Source organism: Plectropomus leopardus, chromosome 4 (assembly GCF_026936395.1).
Source record: "Plectropomus leopardus strain MGB_pleo_1.0 chromosome 4, ASM2693639v1, whole genome shotgun sequence".
Classification (NCBI taxonomy): domain Eukaryota; kingdom Metazoa; phylum Chordata; class Actinopteri; order Perciformes; family Serranidae; genus Plectropomus; species Plectropomus leopardus.
In genome coordinates, this window is record NC_142179.1 from 11,673,253 (window position 1) to 11,700,522 (window position 27,270).

Below are 27,270 nucleotides of genomic sequence, written 5' to 3' on the forward strand. Positions count from 1 at the left end.
TGTCTAGCAACAAGAAAAATAAATCAAAACTTCAGTTTACCAACTCCAATACTCTTTCCAAAGCCAGACTCCATTGACAAAAACAGTAATTTCACCTTGCTGCGCATGGCAGATGTTGTTCTAAAACTGCCTCAGTCAGTTTGTTTGTGTTACTGTGTGACTTTGACGAACTCAAACTAACCCTTTAAGAAACAGTGACAAAATAACACGAACAAAGTGCTGATTGAGGCAGCGGTAGACCAGCAGCTGCTGCATTCAGCAGGAGTGTCTGTTGAGAGAGCACTGAGCATACGACTAAATGGACTACACTGCAACTATACGAGTTTTGTGAGAGCTTGTTAACTGATGTTTTGATATAATTTTGCTGTTGTTAAAAGTGGTAGCCTGTGACTTCAGTTGATCAAGAATTCTCTTCATATTTGGATCCTCCATTCACTATGGAGGGACTTGGATTCACATAATACAGGATGAGTAACTGATATACATATTATCATTTGGGGATGAGGTAATCCTTTTAACACGTGAGATTTACAGTATGAATAAAATATATTATGGTCATGATGTAGGCAACAGCTCTCTTTGTATGTCAGATATTTAATTAAATACTCACATTTTCTTCTATGGCAGCACTGTTGACATCAGGGTACAGTGCTAAAAGAAGAGAAAACATACTCAGACGCACAGCAGCCATTAAACTTCAAAAGAAGCTCAAGTAAGCGCAGATGTTTGTCAGTTTTTAATGATGTATGTGTGATGTTAAAACTTTTTTTTCATAACCTGGGGAGATCTTTACTGTGTGGCCTTTCTTTTGATTTAACTACCATGTGCATCCCAGATCAAAGGACATGGTGTATGACTGCAAAGCAGAAAACAAAGCAGTTACGCCCTAAAATTTGTGTTTGGGTGGTTTGATACAAGGCCTGGGGTCATGTAAAAATATAAAAACATATAAATGTAGGAGAGGGAAGTGGCAAGGACCCATAAAGGATGCTGTACATAGGTTGGGAGAGGCAGAAAATGCACAAGAGGAAGAGAAACAAACTGCAAAGGCTGACAAAGAGGAAGATGTAAACTATATGAAAAGATTAAATAACAATTCAAGTCTGACAAAAGTCTTTCTGTGCCAGAGTGTGATGCCATGAAATACTTTCACTCAGATCTGATACAGTGATGCCAGCTGGCTCCACAGCAAGAGAGAGTCATAGAGACAGAGGGTAACAAGGAACAACCTTGTCAAGTAGATGGTGGCCTAGCAAATTCCGTCCTCTAACTAGATTTTTTTATTTACATCTTTATTGCTTGTCTCAACATATTCACCCATAAATATTTACTGACACATAAAAGTGAATAAAATCATGATCACACAGAGTTTTTATGGACAGGGCTGTAATTAATGATTATTTTCATCATCCATAATCTCCTGATGGTTACTTCTTTGTATTTTTTTATTAATCTCGCTCCTGTAAAATTGTTTAAAAATGCCTAGAGCTAAAGATAATATCTCTAAATTTCTTATGTCCTAACTTCAGTTAAAAATAGAAAGATAATAAATGTGCAATGATAGAGCACATAAAAGAAAGCAGAAAACACAAGTTTAAAAAGATAGAACAATCAAGTATTTGACATTTTTTCATAAATCACTGAACATCAAAATTTTCAGTCACCTAATTGAAGAATAAATTATGAAGCATATAGTTTCAGCACTATTTATGAACAGTTTGCTTACTCTGCTATTTGCACGATACCAAAGGCACCGTTTAATATATTTCAAGTTAAAACACTATGACTGAAATGTTTTGCTGCTTTCGATAATTTGAACTTCTTTCACTTTACTGTTAATTAATTCACACATGATACTAGAATTCTTATTGATGTATCTTTGCAACAGAGTATTTTACTTTTATCTACTCTTTCCCCCTGCAGACTTGTGATACCTCAAACCCCCACACGAGGGCAGTCAATGTCTAGCAATATTGCAACCTGAATCAAGCCACAGTATCCAGCCTCATAAACCACTGGAACAAAACAGTAGCAGACCATTGCAACATAAAAGAGAAGAGTTAAGACTGGATGGTTTAGTTTAACCAGGCCTCTGAAGTATCGCAAATCAGACAGATTAGGAAGCGTATGATACCTTCCTCCATAGGATCGTCAACCAGTTCTTCCTTCCCGAGGATGGTCTCTACACGTTCCCTCCTTAGAGCTTTGATCTGTGGGAGGAAAAGTGACGTTTAAGTAAGAGGATGCTGATATATAAAATTAGACAATTTCCAATTAGCTTTATTTTGATGATACTTTAGGTTCAGTTGCAGTTTGTGTTTATGTGCAAAGTCCCCCAAGAAAGGCCCAATCATTATGACTATAAATTACAGGTTTGATTGCATATGTGATCATAGCTGACAGTGTTATTTACCTACACTGACCACTAGACAACACTAACAACTCAAACTCACCTCTCGGAGGAAGTCCTCATCTCTGAGCCGGTCTCTGAGAAGGAAGATGTCAGCGTGCCGGCTCTCCTCTGAGCTCCACCTCAGGTTTTGTCTAACAGTCAAAGTCAGGTTCCCTGTATCATGGCAGAACCTCAGCAAGCGGGACCGGTTTGCCCAAACCTGGGACAGACCTGCTGGAGGCGTGGCTAGAGGATTAGGTGGGCTGCAGCCCAACATGTGGGTTAGTGTGATCACAAAAACATCACAGTTGATATTCTACAAAGTACAGTTTTTATCATTTAAGACACTGAGATATATAAATAAATCAGTGTAGATGATAGTATTCTACTTTTTCAGGTCAAGTAAGGGGGCCTAAAAATCTCTGCTTATGGTTTATGGATCCAGATTGAGCACAAAACATTCCTGAGTTTGACAGGTGTTCATAAAATGCACTTAAACCAGTATATTTACAGTATTTGAGATTGAAAGAATGCAATGTGTGTAGTCTGCATGTTCTCCCCGTGCCTAAGTGGGTCACCAATCACAGATCAAATACATGCAGGTTAGGTTAGACGGTGACACTAAATTTGCCCGCAAGGTTTGGGTGTGAGCAAGAATGTTCGTCTGTCTCTATGTGTCATTTGATAAACTGACAACCTGTTTAAAGCGTAACCCGTCTCTTACTCATTATCAGCTGAGGCTGGCTACAGCCATTCTAAGACACTCTTAGGATAAGCTGGTAAGACTAATGGATGGGATAATAGCTAAAACTGTGTTGTTTCTGTCACTGTGTGTGGGAAAGCTCTGCACTGTACGCATAATGTTACAGCAAAACAGTGATTCATTTGTCAGCATCCCTCCCTGTTGGAGCTTATAATCTTACTGTGTGAGCAGTTCCAGGAGCTCGGTGTTGCCTGCTGCCTGTGCCAGCTGCAGTGGAGTGACTCCTTCTTCGTTTGGCAGGTTTACAGCCATCAGACCTCCCGGCTGACACAGCAGCAGCTCTGCCAGCCGATACAGACCCCATCTCACGGCCAGGTGGAGGGGAGACTCCCTGAGACTGTGCTCTGGAGATGAAGGGAGATATATAGTAGAATATAAAAAAGTACTGCAGAGTTTAAAGTATGCAGTGGGATCTGAGACAGGTGCTGAGTGGAAGAGAAAGAAGAGATTAACAGTAACGAGAACAAATAAGCCAGTGGCAAAATTTGACATAAATAGGAGGAAACTAAAATGTTGAGAATCTTGTCTTGATAACCACCTCCTCATGATAATTAACCTAAATGTCAATGATTAATTCTTCTCTTGCACAGCGCTGGATGACGCTGCTCCACTGACCCACTTTAAGGTAATAAAAGCTTTTCAACAAAGTGGTGACAGACTCTTATTTCTGTGCCTGCCACTCAATGTGGTCCAACAATATCTGTATTCAGGTAACTGGCCTGCATCCAATCAGCTACAGTCAAGCAGCTGCTAAGCTTGGAAATTTAGTCTTACATTTTTAAATATGCAGTATTAATTCATCATTATCTTAAAATATTTGAATATCTGGACATTTTTTTTAGGGCTTAGGTATTATTATTCAAAAGGAAAAAAAAGAGTCAACGTCAGCACATTTCAGCCTGGCCAAGTGAAAATAGTTACGTCCACTATAAAGAAAAAAAAATGGAAACATCATAAAATGCAGCACAATACAAGCTCTGTTTATACCAGTTTAATAAACTTATAACAATTAATCAGATCTTGTCAAATGTCTTGTGATGGTACGTGTCCACTGCTTGTTTTTGCTAATGCAGTTTTATTCTGCAGAAATGGTGCACTTGCAAATTGGTAGCACACATTTAGCAAAAGGGGAGAATACTGGCTATGAAAGCTGGCCAACGGCAGGCTTATACCCACGGTCTACATAAGGTGAGTAGGACTATATTATGTCTATATATTTTTTTATATCATTCATATTACTATATTTTTCTGTGACTTTAATCCATAACATTGCAAAAAGAAAGTGTTAGCAAACATAAAGACAGTTGATAAAAGCCCCTTTCACCAATACAGGGCAATCATTGTGTCAACACTAGTCTAAAAAATACTTGTGTTTTCAAGTCAAATTGAGATTACTTCATAGTAATCAGACAGGAATTGGTGAAACCAAACCCTGATTTACTTTACAGATAAAAAAGGCCCCACTTTGTTTCTTAAAAATTCCCTTTTTCTTTTTCTCGAAGAATATTTTACATCTGAAGCCCATCAGGTTGCAGGCCTTGTTAAGCTTAAAGACAGATTTCACAAGATAACACTTTTGCCAGCTGTATTAAAAACGTCAATGCTCAATATTTCAGAGCTGCACACAGTCCAGGGAGAACAAAATTCCCAGCGCCAATGAATGTGAATAAATGTGTCTTGATTTTGTGACAGAATTAGGTTTTGAATGAGTTTTTTCCATTCTCTTTAAAAAATCTGAGTAATGCACTATAAACAAACAGCAACCACCATAGGAAAGTTAGTGGCATACAGGATCGGCAGAAGAGTGACGTCATGAGCAGAGTTATCAAATTAACTGCAGACATTTAGAGGGAGCTGCTGCAATAAAACAGACTGCCTTAACTATGTTAATGCTAAATCTAGTTTGTTATTTATGTAGGTGGCCTTACACAAACACTAAGATCATAGAAACAGATGGTGGCATCTAGTAAACATGATGGTCAGCACATACACTTGCACTCAGACTTATTGAGCTCCGCCGAGGGCTACTTGCAGAAGGAAAGGCTCTATTAACCACATTACGTGCTGCTTAATTGGCTTTGATGAATTTAACAGAAGCACACATGTGACCGTGTTCACTTCCGATTTTAGCCCAGTGAGCACGGAAAATGGGAACGATGGTGGAGAAGAAAGGGGGGTGAAGGGGAGTTGAAGAGTTCACCTTCCTTGGGTAGTAATGTCTCCAAGTTTCCAGTGTGATGCTGAGAGATGATGTGATGACAAAAACTACCTTCAAGAATTTTTGTTCAGAGAAAAAAAAAAATAATAATAATTTTTGTTCATGAACTGACATGTAAATAGTAAAATGTAGTAAATCACTCCTTAGACAAAACTGCATCTGCCTTTAAACCCAATACCAATTAAATAAACCAATGAAAGCAAAGTAACCCTCCTCGTCTGTCAGCTTGCATTGCAAAATTGCATCTATTCATCTATTATCTATCTAATGTGTACTGTTTTAAACATTTAAGAATTTTAAATGTTCAAGTATATTGCTGTATAATAGCAAATATAAAAAATAATAAATAAATAAAAATAAGCAAATCTGATGTGCATTTGCTCAAAATATCAGTGCAGGAATGCCCTTTAGCAAGATAAAAATAATAACACTCTCACCTTCTCCACTGTTGCTTCCCAGTACATTCCAGTTTTGGGGGATATCCAGATTGGCCATGGCAAGAGCCACGCGACGATCCATAGCCCAGCGAGAGCTCTCCTGGCCCAAGTTGAAGAGGCTGCTCAGCTCCTTGTGATCCATGGAGCTCAGGCAATGTCCGTGTATTACCAGGTGCTCTGCCAGGTCCTGAGAATAAAGCAGCCATGAATAAGATGCAATGTGTGATAACTGGTGTGCAATGCAACTGATGTGAGGTGATTATGACCTGAGCACTAAAAGTGCCAGATATCTTTTATAATAGAAATTATTATGCTGCAAAAAAGCTTTCTTGAGGGGCTTATGGTGCTCAAAAATGCTCAAAAAATTGCAGAGTTCTGCGGTGATTGGGTTCTTGTGCGTTCAGCAGGCTCCAGAATATTTGCTGTATTAGTTAAGTTGCCAGCCACATCGCTCTTAATATTTTGGACATATTTCTCTTGGGTTTCATTAGCTCCACCCACTTGGAAGTGAGTCATTTTGAATTTAGTTTAAATGTTTGATTTGAAATTTTCATGTATTCTCTACTAACTTTTTCAAACATCTCCTAGAGGGTCAATCTGATTTGTTTCAAATTTTGGTTGGTATAACCCTACAACTGATGTGATGCTAAACTGCTAAGGAATAGTGAATAGCTTGAAGGATGATGTAACAACATGCAACTTTAGGCACTTTGCAGGAAGGGAACTTTTCAAAACTCCTCCTAGAGGATCCAATAGATCCATCTCAAATTTAATTAGCAGAATCTTGAGACCTTCACAACACCAAATTGCAAGCTTTTGTGTTGTCATGGAACAGTGTGTCTTGGCAAAACAGGCAATTTGCACGTTTCACAATAACACAGGAAGCTGTTGTAACTTTACAGAGCCCTTTCTGCCCCAAATTTCACATATTGAATAAGAGTCCAGGCCTGAAGACATTTACATGTGCATGTTGACTCGGGAATCCTAGCACCACTTTCTGACAACAGGAAGTCAACCTTATAAGACAAAGATCATTCCATTTGCATGAAATGTACATGGTGTGGTCTCCACATGATTTACAGCAACATGACTGTTATTAGTTTGTGTTCTCTAGAGCCACACTGTGGACACCAAAAGAGGTGCATTCCACACAGAAAATAACGCGTAAATCGTACATGCAGTCAAATAGTCACAGAACTGCACACCTGTGTCAACCACCATCCTGCCAGTGTCCCGACTTGCAGAAAAGTGCTAGGGCCATTTCTTTTCAGCTTTCAGCTTTAATACTTATTGTTTTCAATGCAAAATAAAATATTTGGGGAATTTTATCATGAGGTAAGAGATTAACAACATGAGGAATCTGTCTACAAGAATCTGTGTGCAAGCAGGATTTTTTACCACAGGATCATATTTGTGTATCTTCCCCACCTGAGCATCATCTTGAACATACTCCAGTATAGCTCCGCCCACCCAGGTGAGGGGTGTGGTTTCAGAGCACAGGTAGGCCTGGACAGAGACCACTTCAGCCAGGTTATGTCCTAAAGAGGGACACAACAAAACAAGTTTAATTTTCTTCCTAATTCTATGAACATGCAGTGCCTGCAACCTATTTTTCAGGCAACAAAAATACAGCATGAAAATTTAATGGATTCCAGGTTTCAAGTCAGTGTAATATAATGAGCTGAAACTGATGGCCTCCTGGGTGCAAAGAAATCTGTCTGAAAATACTCACTGTCTGTGATAAATTAGTAAAAAAATATTAAAATTCTAGACAGTTGATAGGTCATATGCTAAAAATTTAAAACCACTAGTATGGTCCTTAAAATACACATTATATATTGTTGCTCAGAGCCTGAGCACCTTAAAGAATCACTGAGTATGGCGAAAAATGTTTTTATTTTGTATGCCGGTAAAGGCATTTTTTTTTTCTGATGGAGAAGAAGACCTGCCTTAAATAGTCCAGCCATTGTAGAGAGTGCTCAAGCCTGCAGGACTGCCGGCTGTCTGTGTCAACCGACACAGAGGCCCAGTAATGTTGACGTATTGTTTGTGGAGCTGTTTCCCTCCTGAGAGGAAGCTGATAAGATTCTGTGCCTTTCCAGACCTCAAGTCACAGACTGTGCAGTGTCTGTGTTGTGTGTGTATGTGTGTGTCTCTGTGTGTGTGTGTGTGTGTGTGTGTGTGTGTGTGTGTGTGATATACTGTACAGTGATATACTCTTTCTGAGTATATCACAGGCAGGAGTGGAAAATCTGGGATTGTCAGGATGCGCAATTCAATGTCTACACATAGTTTTCTAAATAAATTCTCCCTTTTTGATGTACAACATAACAAATTAACCCAAAATACATGCAACATAAAAGCAATACATTACACATCATACACACATGAACATACCAGGCACTATAAAGCAGAGCATGACATCACTCTGAGCCCTGGTGACATGAACCAGCGTGGATCCCTCCAAAACAACGTAGACCTCCACATCCTCCGGCACTGAGTCTAAGCCCTCGAGCAATGCAAATACCTTCGCCTGGCCCTGAGATAAAGAAAAGTGAGAGAGGTTGAAAGACATAATAAAGAAGAAAGATGCTAGAGAGCAAAATATATTTCTGGTCCTAAAGATACAAGCCCATTTTAGAGTAAAGACTCTATTCTGATGCACTGTTCTACATTTCTGTAAAGTACACCAAATCCCCTGACAGCATGCCTCTTGAGGATACAATAAAACATCCCCTTCAATAAAAACAGGAATGTCTTAGTGTCTGCTGAAAAGACTGACCTGATCCCAACAGACCAGAGCACTTTAGACTTCTGATCTGAGGCAGAACAAAGTGAAATATGGAGAACAGTCACACTGATATGTGGACAGATTAGTGGCCTTTAAAAACTTTGCGCAGGTCAAATGTGGGTGTGAGGTGTTTTATGAAAGCCTAACTAGACTCTACATCCTCACTTGAGAGACTTGGGTTGAACTGCTCAAAATCTTGGTTGTTGTTCTATATAGGGCTGGGTATGACATGACCTTATACACTACATGTGTTTTGATACCAATACCAAAATGATTCTTTGATTTTTTTTTATTAAAAAATAGGAAACTATACTTAAATGTAGCTGTACAAGAACTTTTCCTGAATAAGACTGATTAAAAAACTGACAGTTTCGATTTAAATTGGGAACTATTGAAACAAGCAATGAGTAAAAAGTTTCGGAATCTAACCAGACATTGGATCCCTGCTTTTGGCATTGACATTTTCAATATTCTGCACTACATACATACATTAATCATCAACACCCAGCCATAGACATATTATGCAAAGATTTTATTTAGCGATACAATGAATTATTACACTCTGCAGAACTTAAGGAAAACTTAATTACCCCATAGGTTTATTTGTGTTATTACTTTAACGAAACCTTAAATTAAATAACTACAAACTGACATAATAATAATAGCATCCCCTGCATAAAATGTGCAATGAACACAGTGCATGGTTTGTTAAGGCACTCACAGCTGAAACTCTAGGGCCACTAGCACACTTAATGTCCATTTGCACTTAAGAAAATATTAAAGGGTAGACAGCGCAGACTCTGAAATGACGAATGTTGAGATGACATGTTCATCTGTTGCTCATCGTGTGAGTTGTCTCTATACGGCATGTCTTGCAAAGTTCAACCCCCAAATTAAGATGCATATCTTTCCCTTACCTGTAGTACTTTATACCAATCTAGACTGTTTTGGTGTGACTCGCAGAAAGTTTGGAGATACTGGCCGTAGAGATGTCTGCCTTGTTTCAATCTAACGGAACTAGATGGCAGCCCCTTTCACACTGCACAATGTCATTCAACTCATTGTTGATATAAAATTATTGATAAGTGCATGATTAATCATCTCATGGCCCATGCTGTTGATTTGCAGAGAACTTTTTTTCTGCAGATAAATGTCTGCAGTGTTCAGATATCTAATGCAACTGTAGCTAAATTTGAAGTCATATTTCTTGCAATTTAAATATCAAAACTTAACATCTGCCTTTAATTTTAGTCCCTGAGAAAAAAAAACATCTTCCATGGCTACTAGTCTGCTTTTTAGAGCTGCAGCTCTTTACCAACATCCACCAGTCACAGGGGAAGAAATCTATTGTAGAAGATAACAATTTGTCCACCTACAGTGGCCTCAATAGACCAGACAGTGATGCAGCCACATGACACCCTGTGTGAGTTATTCTGGGAAACAAATCAAACTGAGGGAGTGAGGCAGAAGTAGAGGAGACAATCTGAAGGATAGAAGGTAAACCAAAAAATGTTAATTATAAGGCTTGACTTGAAAAGCAAGGAACATCACAGATAAATACAGGATTGTGCAAGAGTGAGGATGTTATTTTTTAAGTAGTCTGTCTTTTTCTCGTGAGAATCTTTCTATTAGCCTTGCATCACCTCAACAGCTAACCTAATTTCTCACGCTGTAAAACTCAAAGGCTTTTCTCTTTGATTCTCTCGCTTCCTTAGAAAGAGACACTGCAAGTAATCCTGCCTCCATGTCTCTCCATCTCACCTAATCCTACCTTCAGGTTCACTTATCCATTTCTTTATCCCCAGTCGGATATTCTTTGACAGAGAGAACACCAGCTTTACCACAAATTTTATGTCTGCAGAGTTTCTCATGTGCCCTCATTAAGACTCCTCACCTCTGTATGGTTGACCAGATGTTGACCACAAATTATTGAGTTTTCAGTTTTGACCAAATCCCCACAAAACTAATTTCCACTAACCTCAGCTATATTTTATACTGAACGTCAGTTAGCAAATTTTAATAAAAAAATCAACCTCTTAATTTAGAAAAACGAGAATTTAGATTATCTTATTAAAGCTGGGATAGGCAGATTCATTTTGGCATCACTGTCCAGAAATTTTATTATAAACTTTGGGCATAATGTAATTCAATTGGACTTCTGGAAACTGGCTTTTGCATCTCCTCTTGGCTGTTTTTTCAGGCTTCAGAAAGTCTAACACACGACAGGAGATTTTGTCTGATCACAGATTAGAGAGGGCATTTGTATTGTCTACTGTACAAATATAGATATGTGTGTACGTCCATTTGGTCAAAGCCCACTTCAGTGGTGGAGAATCCTGCAGGGAACATTGCTATTCCAGCACTGGTAACAACTTTCTACACTGAAAACTAAAGTAAAGAAAATAGAAGGACTGCTCATTGAAAGTCGGATTAGTCTTGTCAAAACCCTCGTCAACTTTGTTAAGTTTTACAATCTTCCCTGTTAAAACTGAGTTTTTGCAAAAGTGTATTCATTTATTCATAGGCATCGATAGAAGGCAAGCAGAGTATCTAAGGTGCAGGTGTTTCACTACATGAAATGGGCTAGATAGTGCCGTCACACAAGGTTGGCAACCTTTAGCTAACCTTGAGTAAAAGGAAAACCACATTAAAAACATGTCAATTAGAAAAGATTCATTGTCTGACTACAGTGTGAGCATTGTATCACCCCCTTTGATGCTCAGAGAAACATTAGTTCTCATTAATGTTTGCGTACATTGTTAAGATTACCCAAACTGAAACCAATAAAGCAATATTTGACCATGGCCCTGCCCTGTTTGACTAGAGCTTAACCTCAGAGACAACAGATCCATTCAAAGGTTTAACACAACCAGAGACATCACAAATCAAACTGATAGCAAATACACGTTCTTTCCAACTCTGAGTTAGTAAAATACAAATAAAAAACATCACTGTGAATGAATCACAGAGTTACTGATTGGCTAGTTATACACACAAATGCCAGGCTCCTAATGTCACTGTTGCACTGATGGATATGGTTACGTTTTTTCCAATGAAACTATGATTCAGTGCTCAAATAATCCATCAGCAAAACCTAGGAGATGTTTCTTTTAAACTTCAAAGACCAATAAAGTCCCTGTTTGATCAAAGTCGGAAACATAAGTCCCCTGTCATCATGGCGTCCTCATTGACCCTAGTGTCAAATCTCATTTTAAAAAAACTTGTACCTACAGTTACTGTAGAGAACTCGATTAAATTACATGTTCTCTATTTATGCTTGTCCACAAAACAGTTATAACCTTTTCAGACACAACATTTGATGCATTTTCATTAAACATAATGGTTTGGTCACAAGCCCAAAAACTCCACCACAGACTTTCTTTTTTTAATAAACGACTCTGCTGCATTCCAAACTCAATTTGCAGAGATTTTCCACAGAGATAACTAACGCTTGAGATTAATTGGAGGATTCAAAGTTGACTTCAAACTGGAACACATACTCACATACAGTGGCACTTTCCTCCTGCTGAGCTCCATCTGCAAACAAAGACAACCAGAGACAAACATTAAAACCTACACTCACTGTAGACATGTGACTTCTCATTACTTTGTTGGTTATTTTGGTTATTGTGCTGGCTCCTCTGATCCTGAAGAGATTATCAAACCTCATCTATGCCAAGCAGAGCCAGAGGTCCTTCCATGAGACAGGACCGTCTTTTGATCTCAAGTATGTGAATAATGATTTTAATGGTGATGCTTTCTACCTTAGTGTGAGGAGACAGTACCAGAACACCAAATATGCCCCAATCTGATTTGCAGGCAGTGTTCAGCCTACTCCTGCATGTGTGTGTTTGTGTGTGTGTGTGTGTGTGTGTGTGTGTGTGTGTGCGTGCGCACACATGCTAAAGCTGGAAATCGATTGAGTTCAGTGCTGCAGGGTTCAGATCTGTTCTTTATCATTTCTGCTCTTTAAAATAGACACATCAGTAAGGTCTTAACCAGTGGTGGTAAAAGTATGCAGTTCCCTTACTTAAGTAAAAGTACTAATACCACACTGTGAAAACACTCTATTACATGCAAAAGTCCTGCATTTAAAATGTTATTTATTTCAGTTTGAATTTCAGTTTCAGTTAAAGTAAGTAAGAATAATCAGAAAATGTTCTTAAAGAATTTATTAAGTAACCAACGAAGAAATATAACAACAAAACACCCAGAAATTTCAAAATTATTGTAAAAAAATAGAAAAAAGACTTTAATGTTCATCAAAATACATGGCATTTAATTTTCTATCAATTGGTTAACTGAATAATCAGCTAATAATTTCAGCTGTACTTATAGCTGTACTATAAACGGTTTCTAGTTTAATTTATAACAAAACATTGTTAAAAAATCTTTATTTTTAAAGAAACTAAAGCTGGAAAACATGTAATGAAGTGAAAAATACAATATTCTCCTCTGAAATGTTATGGAGTATAATTATTAAGTGGCATGAAAAGAACAGACCGAAGGAAAGTACAAGTACCTTAAATTCGTACTTAGGTACAGTACTTGAGTAAAGGTACTTAGTTACATGACACCACTGGTCTTGACAGCAATTTTTCAAGAAATGCTTTCCTATACAGTCACTTTATTTTCAGCATTTAAATTTATAATTACATATTCATAGTTAAAATACACTAACTATTACAGTGAACAAAGGCAAATCATGAGCAAACCAAGAGATGAATACTTTTTCTAAGTGTGACCAAAAAAATGCTCAACACACTTGGATTATTAATTGCACCAAATTGTATTTTCATTATTAAATACCATAAACACGACAGTCTAGCTTTAGAAAAATGTATGTGCTTTCCCCCCCAATGATTTGAATAAATTGAACTCGGTTTAAGGTTGACCTATTTAGCTGCAGAATAAACTTGAGGCTCTTTTCACAGGGTTGTATTTCACCACTCGACGGAGTTGACATGTTAGCAAACTGTCAATTAAATTAAACACACACGTTGAAATGAAAAAGTCAACAGCTAGCAGAAAAGGGGTTAACACTACTGACGTACTTACCTTCACAAGAGCTCAAACTCCGGCAGAAGAAACCTCACAGAGCGCTTTAATTCAGCAAAACAACAGCACCTAACTCGGATACATCCTCCGCCTAGCTAACTGCTAACTGAAGTGTCGTTGTTAAAAGCTACAAGTTGAGAAATGGCGTTCAGTCGGTGCCGTTGCTGTTTTCAGTGTGAGCCGCTGCCTCCACTGACACAGCATCCTCCCCTCTGTCTGTCAGTGTTGATGCTTTCTGTCTTCCGTTTGGTCAAATGAAATTCCTCCTTACATGTGAAAGTTAACCGTTTCTTTGAGCTTACAGCGACCTCGAGTGGAAGGCGATAAAACAGCGACGAGTCCAGAAAAAATGGCACAGGTGAGCTTAATATCATTAATGACGACTGCATTCCATTTAGGGTAGGATTTAAAACTGCGCACACTGGCTCACTGGATTAGTTTATTTGGACTCTTAATGGAACTCAGCCATCGTTAATGCGCGTTTCCTGCTATAACAAGTCAAAATGTCTGCTGGAAAAGGTCTATAAAAGGAAGCCAGGGGCCAGTTTTTATTTTAAATTGCAAATGAGTATGAGCCTAGTTAATCTAACATCCAAAACTAAAACCACCAAAACATCTCATTCATGTCTCAAACTAAACTTGTCCAACCATAACACTTAAAACAATTCACACTCAAGACAGCAAGGTCACCTTAAACACACTGACCTAAGAAATAAAAACTGGGAGCATTACATGATGATATACTATTATGTTTTAAATTTAGATAAATAAATTTTTTTTAATAAATAATTTTGTTTATTTAACCATGAGATTAAAAAAATCAATGCTTTTGAAAAATGTCCTGGCCAAGACAGCAACATAAGTTACAGACAGACAATATAGAACAAAATCAAAAAGCAACTCCAAAACAAGCTAAATAAAACACAAATAGAACACAAAATGGAATTACTATAAAGAGTGAATGTTACAGTATGTGACTGGGGTTTTGTCTGTTTTTTCCCGTTCAATAACCTAGAAATTTTTTATACTACACTGACATGTTCTCCTCAGTTTGACATGGACGGGGGATGTTTTGTTACTGAAAAGTCCACTCTCAGTGTATGTGCATGGGTTTGCTAGTTTACACATGAACATGCAATTTGAATATTGGACCACAAGAGGCTTCTAAACTAGTTGTCATGCCACAAAATCAAGTTTCTATGTCCACATGGTGAATGCTAAGAAAGTTTATCCCTTTTGCAGATAAATGTGAAAACAGCCTTCTATAGTATCAAACTCTGCACATACATCACTCTGCACAGTGAAACTAAAACTACCAAGTCAACAATAAGTTTAAAAGTTGCTTTAATAATTACATAAGACTGCCTAATGGCAATACTTGCATGAACAGAATTTTTGCATTATTATAATTAAGGATTTAGATTGTGCAGTAAATTGATTACCTAAAAGCAAACATTCTCATTTGGTTACTTTATAGATATAATAATTAATTTCAAGAGAATCTTCTGTATTACAGTATCATTATTGAGACATACATTTAAGGAGCTGAACTGTCACTACCAAAATGCACAAAATTTGCCATCATTCTGTATTGAAAGTTTAAGTTTTGTTATTATAATTATTTGGATATGTTGCAAATACATTGTGTTTTGCAGGTGGCGGAGTATGAATGAGATGAGTTTGTGGATTTTGGAACATTTAATAATTGAATATACTTACTTCTGTTTTGCTGACTGTGCAAAGAGTTTTGACAGTGTGATCTCAGATTTGACTATTGCATGTTAGCAACAGAAAAAAAATGTAATGAACATTTTTCACTGTTGGCATTTGCTTTCCTCACTCATTTTTGCCAAAAGGTAAATGCAGTTGTAGCAGGCCACAGATCAGACTAACACAGGGGCATTTCTAGGATTTGAAGAAATTCGGCTTTAGCCTGGACCTCTGTGGGGGAGATCCTCCCCTGACTTTGTTTTTTTATAAAGCAGCTCTATTTTGCTGCAATTTTATGCACTCTGACATCACTTTACTTTCATTGTGAATTAAAAAACGGTCAGCAGGCCACACTGCACCCTGTGGACCGCTGGCCACAAGTTGAATATCACTTGCATGTTGAAGACGTATCATAAGTGGAAGTTTAAAGAAATTTTAACGCAATTAGTCTGTTTCACTATTACAAAGATTTATTTATATCTGCTTATAAAACATTTACCAATGCCAAATCTTATGAAAACAAAACAAGCAGACATTAACAGTCAAATCATCCAAACACACACACATACACCACATTTACATTTGAAAGTGTAATTACAAGACTTCCAATAAAAACAACGCCTCACTTTACCATTCACACATTCAGAGATTCTTCACACAGTAAATGCATCTTCTCTCTGGTGCCTGATGTCAGTCACGCCGAGTTAAAACCTCAGAGTGAGACCATGGGGTTTGTCAGTCTCTTAAAACCTGTACCAAAATGTTTGTTTGGTGACATATAGCCTGTCATGTCAGCAAATGTGTCTGATGTTTCAAAGAGGTTTTCAGAGTTGTGAAGGCACTCTAACCCAGTCTAAAGCAGTTTTTCTTCCATGCGAGCCTCAGGTGGCCTGAAGCTGTGGTCTCGAGGTACTCTCTTCTCCCTGAGCTAGGCCGTTAGCCCTGCTGAAGCCAGGGCACGGCACCTCCTTCCTGGGGAGGGAGGAGGCAAACATTGCGTCCAACATGCCCAGCACCTCCAGGAGTTCCTGCTGGTAGTCAATCTCTGTCTCCACCAGCTGCTGCAAACGCAGCAGCTGACGGTCCACCACTGGTGACTGGCCGATTACTGACTGATAGATGTCCAGGATATTCTCGGCAGCTGTTGTGAGGACCGGAGCAAACCTGGGGTCAACCAAGTTCCTGGAGAGGAAAAAAACAAGGTGTTCGTATTCATATGCTCTTGTATTTATGTAAGGTTTGATGCATAAATCACCATATCCAGTAACACATTATTTCAAGACCTTGTGAAATCAAATGAGGTTTTATCTGCGTCTTACCCTATGAGGAAGTTAAGCAACCGAGTAAGTCCTTGTTCATCCCTTCCTGCCAGTGCGTTCTTCAACGTTCCTCTTCGATCCAGCTCCTTTATAACAGCAACCGTAACCTCGGGCTTTCGCAGTCTTGTCCATGTCTATAAAGACAATTAAATATACATTATTGATAACAGCAAAGTCATAATATGACCTTTCTGAAATGTTGGTTTTTGCATGAGGGATGCTCCTCAGATTCAAATATCAAAGGTAGCCATTCAGCCAGCAACAGGAAATCAGCATCTCTCACTGCTTTATATTGCAAATGTAAAACAATGTTGATAATGTTTTAAATACATGGGATATTTACCTCCAGAGCTGTATCCAAAGCCTTCGATACATTGAATTTCTTGAGTTGCTTGTCATATTTAGCCAAATGCTGTCTGACTGGCTTGCTGACAAGATAATCATCCTAGAAAAAGATGAAGAACCAAGACAAATAATTTACAATAGTGAGAGAGAAAAGCGTTATATAATAACTCGCTGTGCAGCAATACAGGCATTAGCCATGGTCAGTTTGACCTTGTTTTTTGTATGATTCAGTCAGAACATCTCTTGGGGGGTCATTCAGCAAACCACATCAAGTCTAAGACTGTTAACCTCAGCTACTGACCGTTCACTGAGTGTAGATGTACCTGTTTAGGGACATAATTCTTCCCCTTCACAAAAACACGGTATGACGGCCGTCGCCTCTGTTGTCCAGGGATGCCTTTTGACTCTTCAGGGTTTTTCCGGTGTTTAATACTCAGAATACTGTTGGTCATACCCACCACAATGGACTCATCATTTGGCTGAGGAGAAAGACACATTCATAGTTTTACTGTCCAAAATCCACAAGCAGAAATAAAATGAGACAACATCCACTCACTTTCACAATGATACATTTTTAAGTCTGCAAGACAGTTTAAAGGTTGTCAGAATTCTTGAGATCATCATGAAATTCAGTCGATGGATCACTCAAAAGATCATCATTCAACACTTCCTTAAATACACAAGAACCTAGTTATAGCCTGGTTGTTTCCCTTCACCAACCAGTCAAGTTTCAGTCTCAGTTTATATTCATGTCTGTCCTGACACACTTGTAGCCATGACAGTAAACAATACTTCAAATATAAATGTTGCTGCATAGAAGCTACATATTCTTAAACTTAAATGCTTCACACACTTCTTCAACCCAACAGCACAACAGATCTAAACAATCAGCACAAAAAGTGGGCACCCAAGATTAGTGTCACCAATTCAGTATGTTACCAAGTGTCTCCCCTTCTGTTCCTGAGTTATGATGTTGAATAACGGCTAGAAAAGTGTTTTTGCAGAGGACTGAGATCAGCAAATTAATTCTTGAGTTATAGCCAAAAATGTGTTTTGTGATCAGCCAAAATCAGCCAAATGTGTAATCATCATATATGTTGCTTCACTTATTTGAATGTCTCTCCACATTAACCTCCTCTTCCAACATGAAAAACTTATAACAGAACTTGATGAAGAGTTGAATGTAATTTCTTACAGCTAAAGCCAGACTGAGGATGGAGGCAGAGTAGTCAAAGTTGTGCACCACTTTGTAGTTGGTTGTGTTATACACCTTTACATGCCTGAAAAGACAAAAAGAGACTCTGCATTAGACTGTATAAAGAGTGCTATTACAGACGTGCATACTGTACATATACCTGTCCCGTACCTGTCCAGAGAGGCTGACAGCAGTCTCTCTCCATTGCTGCTGAGACACAAACAGGTGACAGTTTTGTGGTGATTCTTCAGTGACACCAGAGGCTGTCCTCTTTTAAGCAGATCCCACACCTTCACATAGCGACCTCCTAAAGAGAGAGGCAATATTTGGTTTAAATATCAGGGATCAACATTAGTTAATATAATATCGTGTGTGTATGAGTGTCATTATCTGCATCAACCTAAACAATGCTGAGGGATCCTTATATTCAAATGCATAAACACTAATAACAGAATTTGTGTTTGTTCCGACAACATGTGGGCACATTTTCTGGATGCACTGACTGAATATGACAATGATTAAAACTTCTGCCCACCTGCAGAGACGAGGAGTCCCTCAGAAGGATAGAGAAGCAGACTCTCTACTGGCTGGCCGTGGTCCATGGTCATCACACTCTTATCCACTCTGGCATCAAACAGCTTCAGTGTGTGGTCGTAAGATCCTAGGGTAAAAAACACTGATTGCTAGTCACACAAAACAAACAGGCCAAACTTCGTAATCCTGGTCCTCATCCTCCCATCTGCGGCACAGGACTGTCAAAACTAGCCCAAAATGATGTTAGATTATTCCTTAAAAAACACAGGGTTGAACCATTAGAATATCTATTTTTGCTCATTATGTCCACGAGAGGGCACACAAAGACAGACAAAACTATGAGTTATCCTAAAAAAATGTCTTTTAAAAGATCTACATACCTACACATTACAAGATAAACAAATAAAACCAAGTCCTATACCTTAAAATCAAATATTAATTATCAAAACTTATTACAAGTTGGTTATATGATCAAGGTTATGATATTTACTGACAGCCCTACTACAAAGGCACTCTGCCAAATAGCTCAGGGGCAGAATTTAGAGTTTAATTACACTTTTTTTTCCTTTGTGTACTACTGATTTTGCATGACAAATTTATTTATTCTACATATATAAATTACATGAATACCTTATTTTTCTTTCCAAATTTATTTCTTGTTTAAGCAAATTATTTTACTGTAATTTCTTGTAATTGAAAAGGAAATAAAATACCAGTCAAAAGTCCAAAATAATGACGGATTATGTTATTATTAAATAATTTCAAAGACACTGTGACAGATGACATTTATTTGTGGTTCTATTGAAAAAGTCTACTGTCCATATATAAATCCAGAAATTCTGGTAAACACTAAAAAATTGATGCTAATGGGCCAAAAAGGTAATTTCCTGTCCTCCTTTTAATTCTACCATTAACTTTTATCTTATATAATTTTTAAAAAATTCACTACCATCTCACCGGTAATGAAGAGGTCTCTGCTGAGTTTGCTCGTGACACCACAGCGGATGTAATCTGTGTGTTCTTGGTAGCTGTTGAGCTCTGTGGCATTTGGGATGTCCCACAGTCGACAGGTGTAGTCGTCTGACCCTGTGAGGATCTGGTACCGGTCTGAGGTGAAGTCTGTGACATGTACAGCCCTGAGCAGAAATAAAATGAGACAAAATTTATGTCAATTCACCTGTATAGCCAGACGTCATTAGGTCAGTAAGACAGTTTAAAGTTGTCAGAATTCTTGAGATCATCATGAACTTCAGTCGATGGATCACTCAAGAGATCATCATTCAACAACTCCTGCGTTTAAATAACGTCAGTGTGTAACACTCAGTCTGCAGGTTAGGACGGCAAAAACACCATCAGACAGTGAAACATGAGATACCTACTTTGAGTGCCCTTTGAACATCCTGATTGCCACCTTGCCACTGACATCAAACAGCCGGACCACAGAGTCCTCACATCCCGCCACAAGCAGCTGACCGTCTGACCTGAACCTCCCACAGTATGCAGTCTCCTTAAACCGTGTAAATGTCTTCACAGGCTCCTGGGAAAATGGCCCGTATATGTGGATCTGTAGAGAAACCAGAGTTAGAATGAGATGCTATAACTATACAGATATTCAAATATTCAGAGGACTGACTGGAATCAGAATTGTTTATGAGGTAAACACTGATGAATTTGAATAAACACAACTGATCTGGATTCATACAAGAGATGCCAACATACTCTTGTGAATGCTGTCACAGCAAAATTATGTGGAGCCACCGGGGAAAAATCTATGTTTGTGATCGCTCCAAATTCTTTTATCTGGACCGGCGTCTGTGAGAGGAGAAACAAAGATGCACTGTTATGATTGATAAACAACACTAAAGCCCACAATAATATTAAAGCAGTATATGAAAAAGTAGACTGACCTTGTAGTTTTTCCAGTACAGTGTGTCTTGTGTTACTTTCTCTCCAAGTTTGGGATAGACTTGGATTTTTGTGGGTTTAAATGAAGCCATCTCTATGTCAATCACAAAATACTTTTTGTCTGGTAAGATACAAGAAATGAATTCATGGATATTAAAACATTGCAAGACATATGACATTTGGGCTTAACCTCTTAAATAGAGGTCAACAGATTATTGGCCTGGGTGATTATCGAGGCCAATATTTGGCCTCGATAATCACCCAGGCCAATAATCACCCAGGTATAATCTAATTTTTCATTAATTTTTTAATTTTAATTTTCACTGACTGTAAATTAGATGTTTTTTTAAGTTTCAGTTTTTATTAAACATTTGCTAAAGGAATTAAAACAAAGTTTTCTGTTGGAGTTATTATATACAAAATTCTAAATTTCAACAGAAATATTTTCCTATTGTTGTAAATGCATATCAGTTCAAAATATTGGTTATCAGTCCCATCAGCTACATATAATCGGTATCAGTATCAACCCTGGAAAACCAATATTGGTCAGTTTCTATTCTTGAGCCACACTGACCTGCTGGTAAGTACTTTTAAAGAAACTTGTGCTGAGCAGCCCAGCAATGGTCAAACCCAGACAAATTCATTTTACATTTTAGCGGCTTAAAAAAGACAAATGTTTACTATTTAACTCAGAAAAACATATACAGAATATGATACTGTCAGACAGAGTGGAGAAAGGCTATTATCACGACCTTATAAGGTCCCATTCCCCATTAATGGGTTTTTTTTTGTTTTTTTTGAGAGTTAGTTTTTCCCTAATCCCCTGAGAGGGTACAGGGACACTTTGACTTCGTTTACTGTGACAACCACTGAGACATATTGTGATTTGGGATGTTGGGATTTCAGATAATACTGAAATTAAACTGAATTTGTTATTGGTACAGACCCTTAAGGCATGCTTTGTGATTGGGTTATAGTTAACTCTGATTTGACCTGCACTCTGGGTTGCCTTTGGGTATAAATGTGCTATATAGATACATGTGCTTTACCTAACATTAAATATATTGCAGGGAAAACAAACGTGGTAAATTGGATGGTAAGGCGTTAATAGCTTAACCAAGATAGTCTACAAGAACACATCTGGCAAAAGAGGGCGTAAAATTTAAAGAAACGGCCTGAAAGGCAACAGAGTTGGCACAGAAACTTTCTACCAAGCAGCATTACAAACCACCAAACTACCGGCATGAAGGCTAAGCTAACGGCTTCGCTATTTTGAGACAGTCGATGTCTTCACCATGGTTTATTATTGCGCATGAAGAGGTCAAAAAATAAAAGAGATGTCTGTAGTTACTCGATAAAACTACGGGTAATGTTACGAGTTGAAAATAAAAGCAGGTTATTAGAAAGATACCTGAGCAACGTGTTCAGTACTTATAGCAAGTTAGTTAGCCTAGCATTTTCCAATATAAAGTGCATTCTGATGATTCTTACCTCTGAGTAAATATATCCGTGAGTGCAGTCGTATTTTTTCCAAGTACAGTTTGTTGAAATTAGATGATACAGATGTTGGTTGTCCAAGTTAACCAAAAGTTGCTCATTTTAAAGAGTTATCACGTTGCCTCTCGGAGCACTGGAGGACGCCATGATGACATGTGACTACTTCCGGTATGAACGGCATATCTTTATTGTTCACTAAAATAACTCCCTTTTTTTCTTTCTTTCTGTCGTTCTTTCTTTTTTAAATATTTTAAATTGCATTAACGGTGGACCTACTTTTTTAAGTAAAGCCTATAGATTCATTAACTTATTTAATTGTGTTTGCTTTACAAATAAATCTTTTTGGTGAAATTTTAGAGATATTGCACTGACTTGATTTTTTTGTTATTAAAGTTTTGAATAGTAATAGTTTATTTCTAATATTTCAAGTGGTTGTTAAAAATGTGCAGAAAAAATTAAAACATTTTGAGAGTTCACTACTTTTAGTCAATCTTATAAAGCAGGGAATTGATAGATGATCTTGGCGATTTCAAAAACCTGAACGGACAGATTTGACATCAGAAACCCCTTGTAATAAACATTTAAGAAACATTAAATAATGATTTTGAAAAAAAAACTGCGGTGGCATATCCGGCAATTGATCGATCAGAGTGCGTCACTTCCGATCTTCACTCCTTTCTCTGAGCTTCTATCGACTGTGTGACCCGCGTGTTTACACACTCCCAGGTTAGTTCACGTCTCTGTACCCCCTTTAAGCTATCAGCCTCGTACAAATTTGAGTTTGTAGAGAAATAACAGTCCCCTGTCTCACATTTCGAGCTGTCGAGGAAAAGGTCAATTATATCTGAATGCTAGCATCAGTTTGAAAAGGCCTGAGCTAGCTGTTTAGCTTGCTTAGCCAATAAGCCGACAGTTAAGTTGTAATACTTCCTGAGAATCTGAATGAGAAATAACCTTCCCAGGCTCGGAGGTTTAGAAATTAATCATTGTCACTCAGCACATCTCCTCGTCGGGACACGCTGTGTAACATAAGCTTTTAAAGTTAAAAGCTAAGTGATAATTCTTCGCTTTACATAACGTTAAGAGCCAAACTTAGCACTAACTTTAGCCGACCACCTCTGTCTGATTCATGCAGAACTTGAGTAGAGACTAGAAAGTGTGCTGCTATTTTTGGGCTTCTGACAGCTGTGCATTCTTGTTCGTTTGCTGTGCCAAAAGGCTAATCGACAGGGGGGATTTTGGGGAGTTTTAGGTTTGGCACTTAAATGTTATTGCACTACCCATTGAACAGTTCCAATGAACTGTTACTATCAGACACTATGTCCCCACACTTTGACCTGTTGTCACTTTTTTAGTCATGAAATGTATACTTGTACACTCATTTGCATATTTCTCTACTATTGATTGTCATTATAAGATCAAATTATAACCAAGCACATAGATATGAATGTGGATGACATTAGTGGAATGATTATTGGTACTTTCATATGACTCCCAGCACTGTGTATATTGAGATTTTTTTTTCAAATTACTGTAACTTGTAAGTATATCAAATTTGATGATGCGTATGTGCTGTTTTTCTTGTGTCAGATGAAGGAGTTCATAATGAACCAGGAGAAGCTTGCCAAACTGCAGGCGTCAGTCCGCATAGGCGGCAAGGTGAGCTGAAATGTCTGCTGGCAAATTACTTTAAAGGTCCAGTGTATAGGATGTAGTGGCACCTAGCAGTGAGGTTGCAGAAACTTTCTGTACCAACCAAGCATTTCGGGTAATTATGTAGGCTGGCATGAAAATGAAGAAGGCCCTATTTAGAGCCAGATTTTGAAGTATCCACTCTGGGTTACTGTAGAACAACATTGCAGGCTGTGTTGAAGACGTCCCGCTCCATATGTAGGTGTAAATTATAGAAATCTTCATGTATTGAAAACACAATTCTTACTTTTAGGTGACTATAGACAAATGACAATATAGTTATAAATATTATCATTTCTTTCAACAAATGTCCCAAAATCCTTCACATTGGACCTGAAAATGTTTTTTTTCCCTGAGTCTTGTCATTGGGTTATTGGTTCATATAGCTAATTTTTCTGCTCTGTAGGGGTCAGCCCGCAGAAAGAAGAAGGTGGTGCACAGGACGGCAACAGCAGATGATAAGAAGCTGCAGTTCTCCCTCAAGAAACTGGGAGTCAACAACATCTCTGGCATTGAGGAGGTATGGCAAATTATTTCTGAAATGCACAGCAATAAGTAGACAGGTCTTCTTCATGACATTGATGCTCTCAGGACTGGGCTTTGTAGTTAATACTAACAAACATAACATTATACAAAAGGCCAAATTTTACATAAAAGAGACTGGAAAAATAATCGGATTCTTATCAATTGAAGCCCGTAATTGCCGGACTTTAATGTTGAAGCAATTAGCCAATCGGTTCAAAAAGAAATGATGGCAAAAAAGTAGATGTTATGGTGTTTCAGTTTGTTGGCTCATCCTCTGACACTGGCCTCAAACTCCTCTCTCCCTTTTTTTCGATCACTTCCTTTTCTGTGTTCACTGTAGGTGAATATGTTCACAAACCAAGGGACAGTGATCCACTTCAATAACCCAAAGGTTCAGGCCTCCTTGGCTGCCAACACCTTCACAATCACAGGGCACGCTGAGAACAAGCAGCTCACAGAGATGCTCCCGGGAATCCTAAACCAGCTGGGAGCCGACAGTCTAACCAGCCTCAGGAGATTAGCAGAGACCCTGCCCAAACCAGGTACCCGCAAACCCTTCACTGGGCTGTCTGCACACATCATTAGGATTTTTGTGCTTTTTATTAACAATTTGCCATTTGTTCTTCTTCCCCCTCACAGCAGGAGAGAACAAATCCCCCATGGTTGCTGCTGAAGAGGATGATGATGATGTTCCAGGTAAGCAAATTTACACATTTCTTCTCAAAACAAAGTTTTGCAGTTGTATAATTAATGTTATGAAGCATTAAATAGAGCCACATAAGTAACACTCCAGTGCAGGCTGATCAAGATGTTTGCATATGTGTCTTATCACATGGCACTTTTATGATCTTACGTCTAATAAGTTTTTCTCAATGTATCTGGATGCATATTTATGAATACAATACAAGCCTTTGTCACCAACAGGAAGAAAGGATCAATTTGGAGGGCTAGTATTTTGTTCATGTTTAGTAACAAAGTTTTCTTTGTACGATAGATAAATCTAACCATACTTAGCCATTTTCTTATTTTTATCTGTTCTTTATCTTTTCTGTCGTCCAACCCTCTTCCCCCCTCTCTTTCCGTTTTCAGATCTTGTTGAAAACTTTGATGAGGCTTCAAAGGACGAGGCAAACTAAAAAAACATTAGCCAACATTTCAAAGCTACTCTTGTCTCACTGTACTTTGTCACAGCAGCATTTTAAATTGTTCATCTCTGTAATTGCTCTGTGGCTACAAACAAAAGTTGCATTTTAATTCTAACAATTGGGCTCACTTTTTATAGAAACTCTCACTCAGCCTTTTGTTTGATTTGCCTCATTAAGCAGTACAGATGACATTATTTTATTCACTGGAATGTGCAAACCTTTTTCTTTCACACGCTGCCTCTCCTGAATTGTGATGGCCACACATCAAACATGTTTTGGTGGAATTTATCATGTAATAAAATTCCATTTAAATATCTCTCTCTCTCTTTTTTTTAATGCTCCAGCAGTTCACTGCATCATTTAATGGAAAGCATGTTGATATTGCTTTTATTACATTCAAACTCATGGTCCTAGTTCCCTAAATTTCCACAGATGATTGGGTAATGAAATCATCAGTAATAAACCACTAATCATCGAATATTTGCCATTACTGGCTTGGCAGCTGAACAGCAGCTTTGGTTTAAGTTAACAAGTGTCTTGTTCCATTATAGTGAATGCTGGTTGAATCACATCCAGTGTAGACAGACTGTAATATAGAGCCGTAAAGCCGTCTTGTAAAGGTCGGCATTGTGATGTTTGGGCATATACAAAAAAGAAACATGGGCTTTTTGGGGGGCATGCATCTCTACCACACACTTGCTAACAGTTGGCGAGTTAGTATACGTGCAGTGCATCCATGACAATGCACAGAGCTGACCGTGAACAGGCAAGATGCCATGGGTCACAAAATGCAATAAAAACCCCAATTTAAACACACATTTTAAATGCGCTGTGTACAAGAATGCTCCTTAAATTCGACTAATATTGACATATCCCAGATGTCTTCATCAGAAATGGCTAAATTCAGAAAAAGCCTTAATTTGGAATATCCAAATAGTATATGCTGTTTACATGACCTGTGTGAAATTCAGAGCACTCTCATATTTGTAATAATAGTGGAATATTAGTGTGCATCTTAATTTAGTCAATGTTCCTACATGAGAGGGGTTTTACATGAGCACTAAGGTGACCCTGTCTCTGATATTACACATGAGGTTGGGTCATTTATTGGTGCTGCTGAATATCAGCTGGCAGTGTAACTTATACTCTGTTAGCAGCTAATCCAGCCAGCTAAACACTCAACTGTACAATTTGGGATTCATGCACGAAAGGGTCCAAAAACTGAAGGCACAAGTCATGTACACTGAGATACTTGCATCTCTTTTTATATGACATTGCTTAAATGTGTTTTGTGGGTGGATTTTGTAACTATTTTAACCACTTTCTCAGGCAGACTTAATTGTTGTGTCATCTTGGCAGAAGTGAGCTCAGAGCCTGGCAAAGTGCTGCTGACCACAGTGCTGACAAATAGAGTAATATTGCCACGGCTTGGGGATTTATATGCAAATAATACAGACTTAGTGGGTTCATTTCCATTGATTCATCTAATTCTGATGAAAAATGAAGCTGGTTGACTCAAAACTATTTTTATACTTTTATAAGTTGATTGAGCTACAGTGAAACTAAATTAGAACATTTTACAATAACTAATTTATATCAAGTGGCAGAGCAATGTTTAATATGCTTACCACTAATACACAGTTACATCTCTTTGTTGTCAGTTCACAATAAGTCCAGACTAGCTTATAAAGCCGGTATCAGCTATACATTATCGGTTTTGCATTCATTTGTAAGACTGTGAAAA

The 27,270-nt window shown here is 38.1% G+C and overlaps 3 protein-coding genes across 8 annotated transcripts in view; 1 reads left to right on the plus strand and 2 right to left on the minus strand.

The window, feature by feature from the left end:
- Positions 1 to 13,915, minus strand: part of LOC121944147 (rho guanine nucleotide exchange factor 28-like) — a 45,921-nt gene extending 32,006 nt beyond the window's left edge. For 3 of the 6 annotated variants that reach the window (XM_042487846.2, XM_042487844.2, XM_042487845.2), the window contains exons 1-9: positions 13,660 to 13,913; positions 12,106 to 12,138; positions 8,208 to 8,349; positions 7,239 to 7,348; positions 5,811 to 5,997; positions 3,316 to 3,499; positions 2,454 to 2,655; positions 2,135 to 2,210; positions 611 to 651 (exon numbers count right to left, since the gene is read on the minus strand). In XM_042487846.2, the coding sequence (XP_042343780.1) occupies positions 611 to 651; positions 2,135 to 2,210; positions 2,454 to 2,655; positions 3,316 to 3,499; positions 5,811 to 5,997; positions 7,239 to 7,348; positions 8,208 to 8,349; positions 12,106 to 12,138 (975 nt within the window). In that variant the 5' untranslated portion in view covers positions 13,660 to 13,913. Of the gene's footprint in view, positions 1 to 610; positions 652 to 2,134; positions 2,211 to 2,453; positions 2,656 to 3,315; positions 3,500 to 5,810; positions 5,998 to 7,238; positions 7,349 to 8,207; positions 8,350 to 12,105; positions 12,139 to 13,659 lie in introns of all 6 variants that reach the window. The other 3 variants (XM_042487840.2, XM_042487839.2, XM_042487843.2) reach the window with 2 other exon arrangements.
- Positions 13,916 to 15,817: 1,902 nt separating this feature from the next.
- On the minus strand, positions 15,818 to 22,341 carry utp15 (UTP15 small subunit processome component). The gene is made up of 12 exons (XM_042488130.2): positions 22,159 to 22,341; positions 20,670 to 20,788; positions 20,482 to 20,574; positions 20,142 to 20,326; positions 19,720 to 19,898; positions 18,764 to 18,889; positions 18,400 to 18,535; positions 18,229 to 18,313; positions 17,357 to 17,512; positions 17,032 to 17,133; positions 16,689 to 16,822; positions 15,818 to 16,551 (listed from the first exon to the last, which is right to left on the minus strand). The coding sequence occupies exons 2-12, from the start codon at positions 20,757 to 20,759 to the stop codon at positions 16,251 to 16,253; spliced, it is 1,587 nt and encodes a 528-aa protein (XP_042344064.2). The 5' UTR covers positions 20,760 to 20,788; positions 22,159 to 22,341; the 3' UTR covers positions 15,818 to 16,250.
- A 443-nt stretch (positions 22,342 to 22,784) lies between these two features.
- On the plus strand, positions 22,785 to 25,842 carry LOC121944393 (transcription factor BTF3-like). Its single transcript, XM_042488167.2, has 6 exons — positions 22,785 to 22,890; positions 23,755 to 23,823; positions 24,263 to 24,376; positions 24,722 to 24,923; positions 25,021 to 25,077; positions 25,471 to 25,842. The coding sequence occupies exons 2-6, from the start codon at positions 23,755 to 23,757 to the stop codon at positions 25,515 to 25,517; spliced, it is 489 nt and encodes a 162-aa protein (XP_042344101.1). The 5' UTR covers positions 22,785 to 22,890; the 3' UTR covers positions 25,518 to 25,842.
- Positions 25,843 to 27,270: the final 1,428 nt, after the last annotated feature.

What these genes read in the sequence shown, in the direction of transcription:
- utp15 (XM_042488130.2), bottom strand. Translation starts at nt 20,759, where the DNA reads ATGGCTTCATTTAAACCCACAAAAATCCAAGTCTATCCCAAACTTGGA. An exon ending in CAGAGACCTCTTCATTACCG is followed by an intron (nt 18,890 to 19,719) that starts GTGAGATGGTAG and finishes TTTTTACCCTAG; the next exon opens with GATCTTACGACCACACACTG. An exon ending in GGGACTCCTCGTCTCTGCAG is followed by an intron (nt 18,536 to 18,763) that starts GTGGGCAGAAGT and finishes CTCTCTCTTTAG; the next exon opens with GAGGTCGCTATGTGAAGGTG.
- LOC121944393 (XM_042488167.2), top strand. Translation starts at nt 23,755, where the DNA reads ATGAAGGAGTTCATAATGAACCAGGAGAAGCTTGCCAAACTGCAGGCG. An exon ending in CAGTCCGCATAGGCGGCAAG is followed by an intron (nt 23,824 to 24,262) that starts GTGAGCTGAAAT and finishes TCTGCTCTGTAG; the next exon opens with GGGTCAGCCCGCAGAAAGAA. An exon ending in GGATGATGATGATGTTCCAG is followed by an intron (nt 25,078 to 25,470) that starts GTAAGCAAATTT and finishes TTCCGTTTTCAG; the next exon opens with ATCTTGTTGAAAACTTTGAT.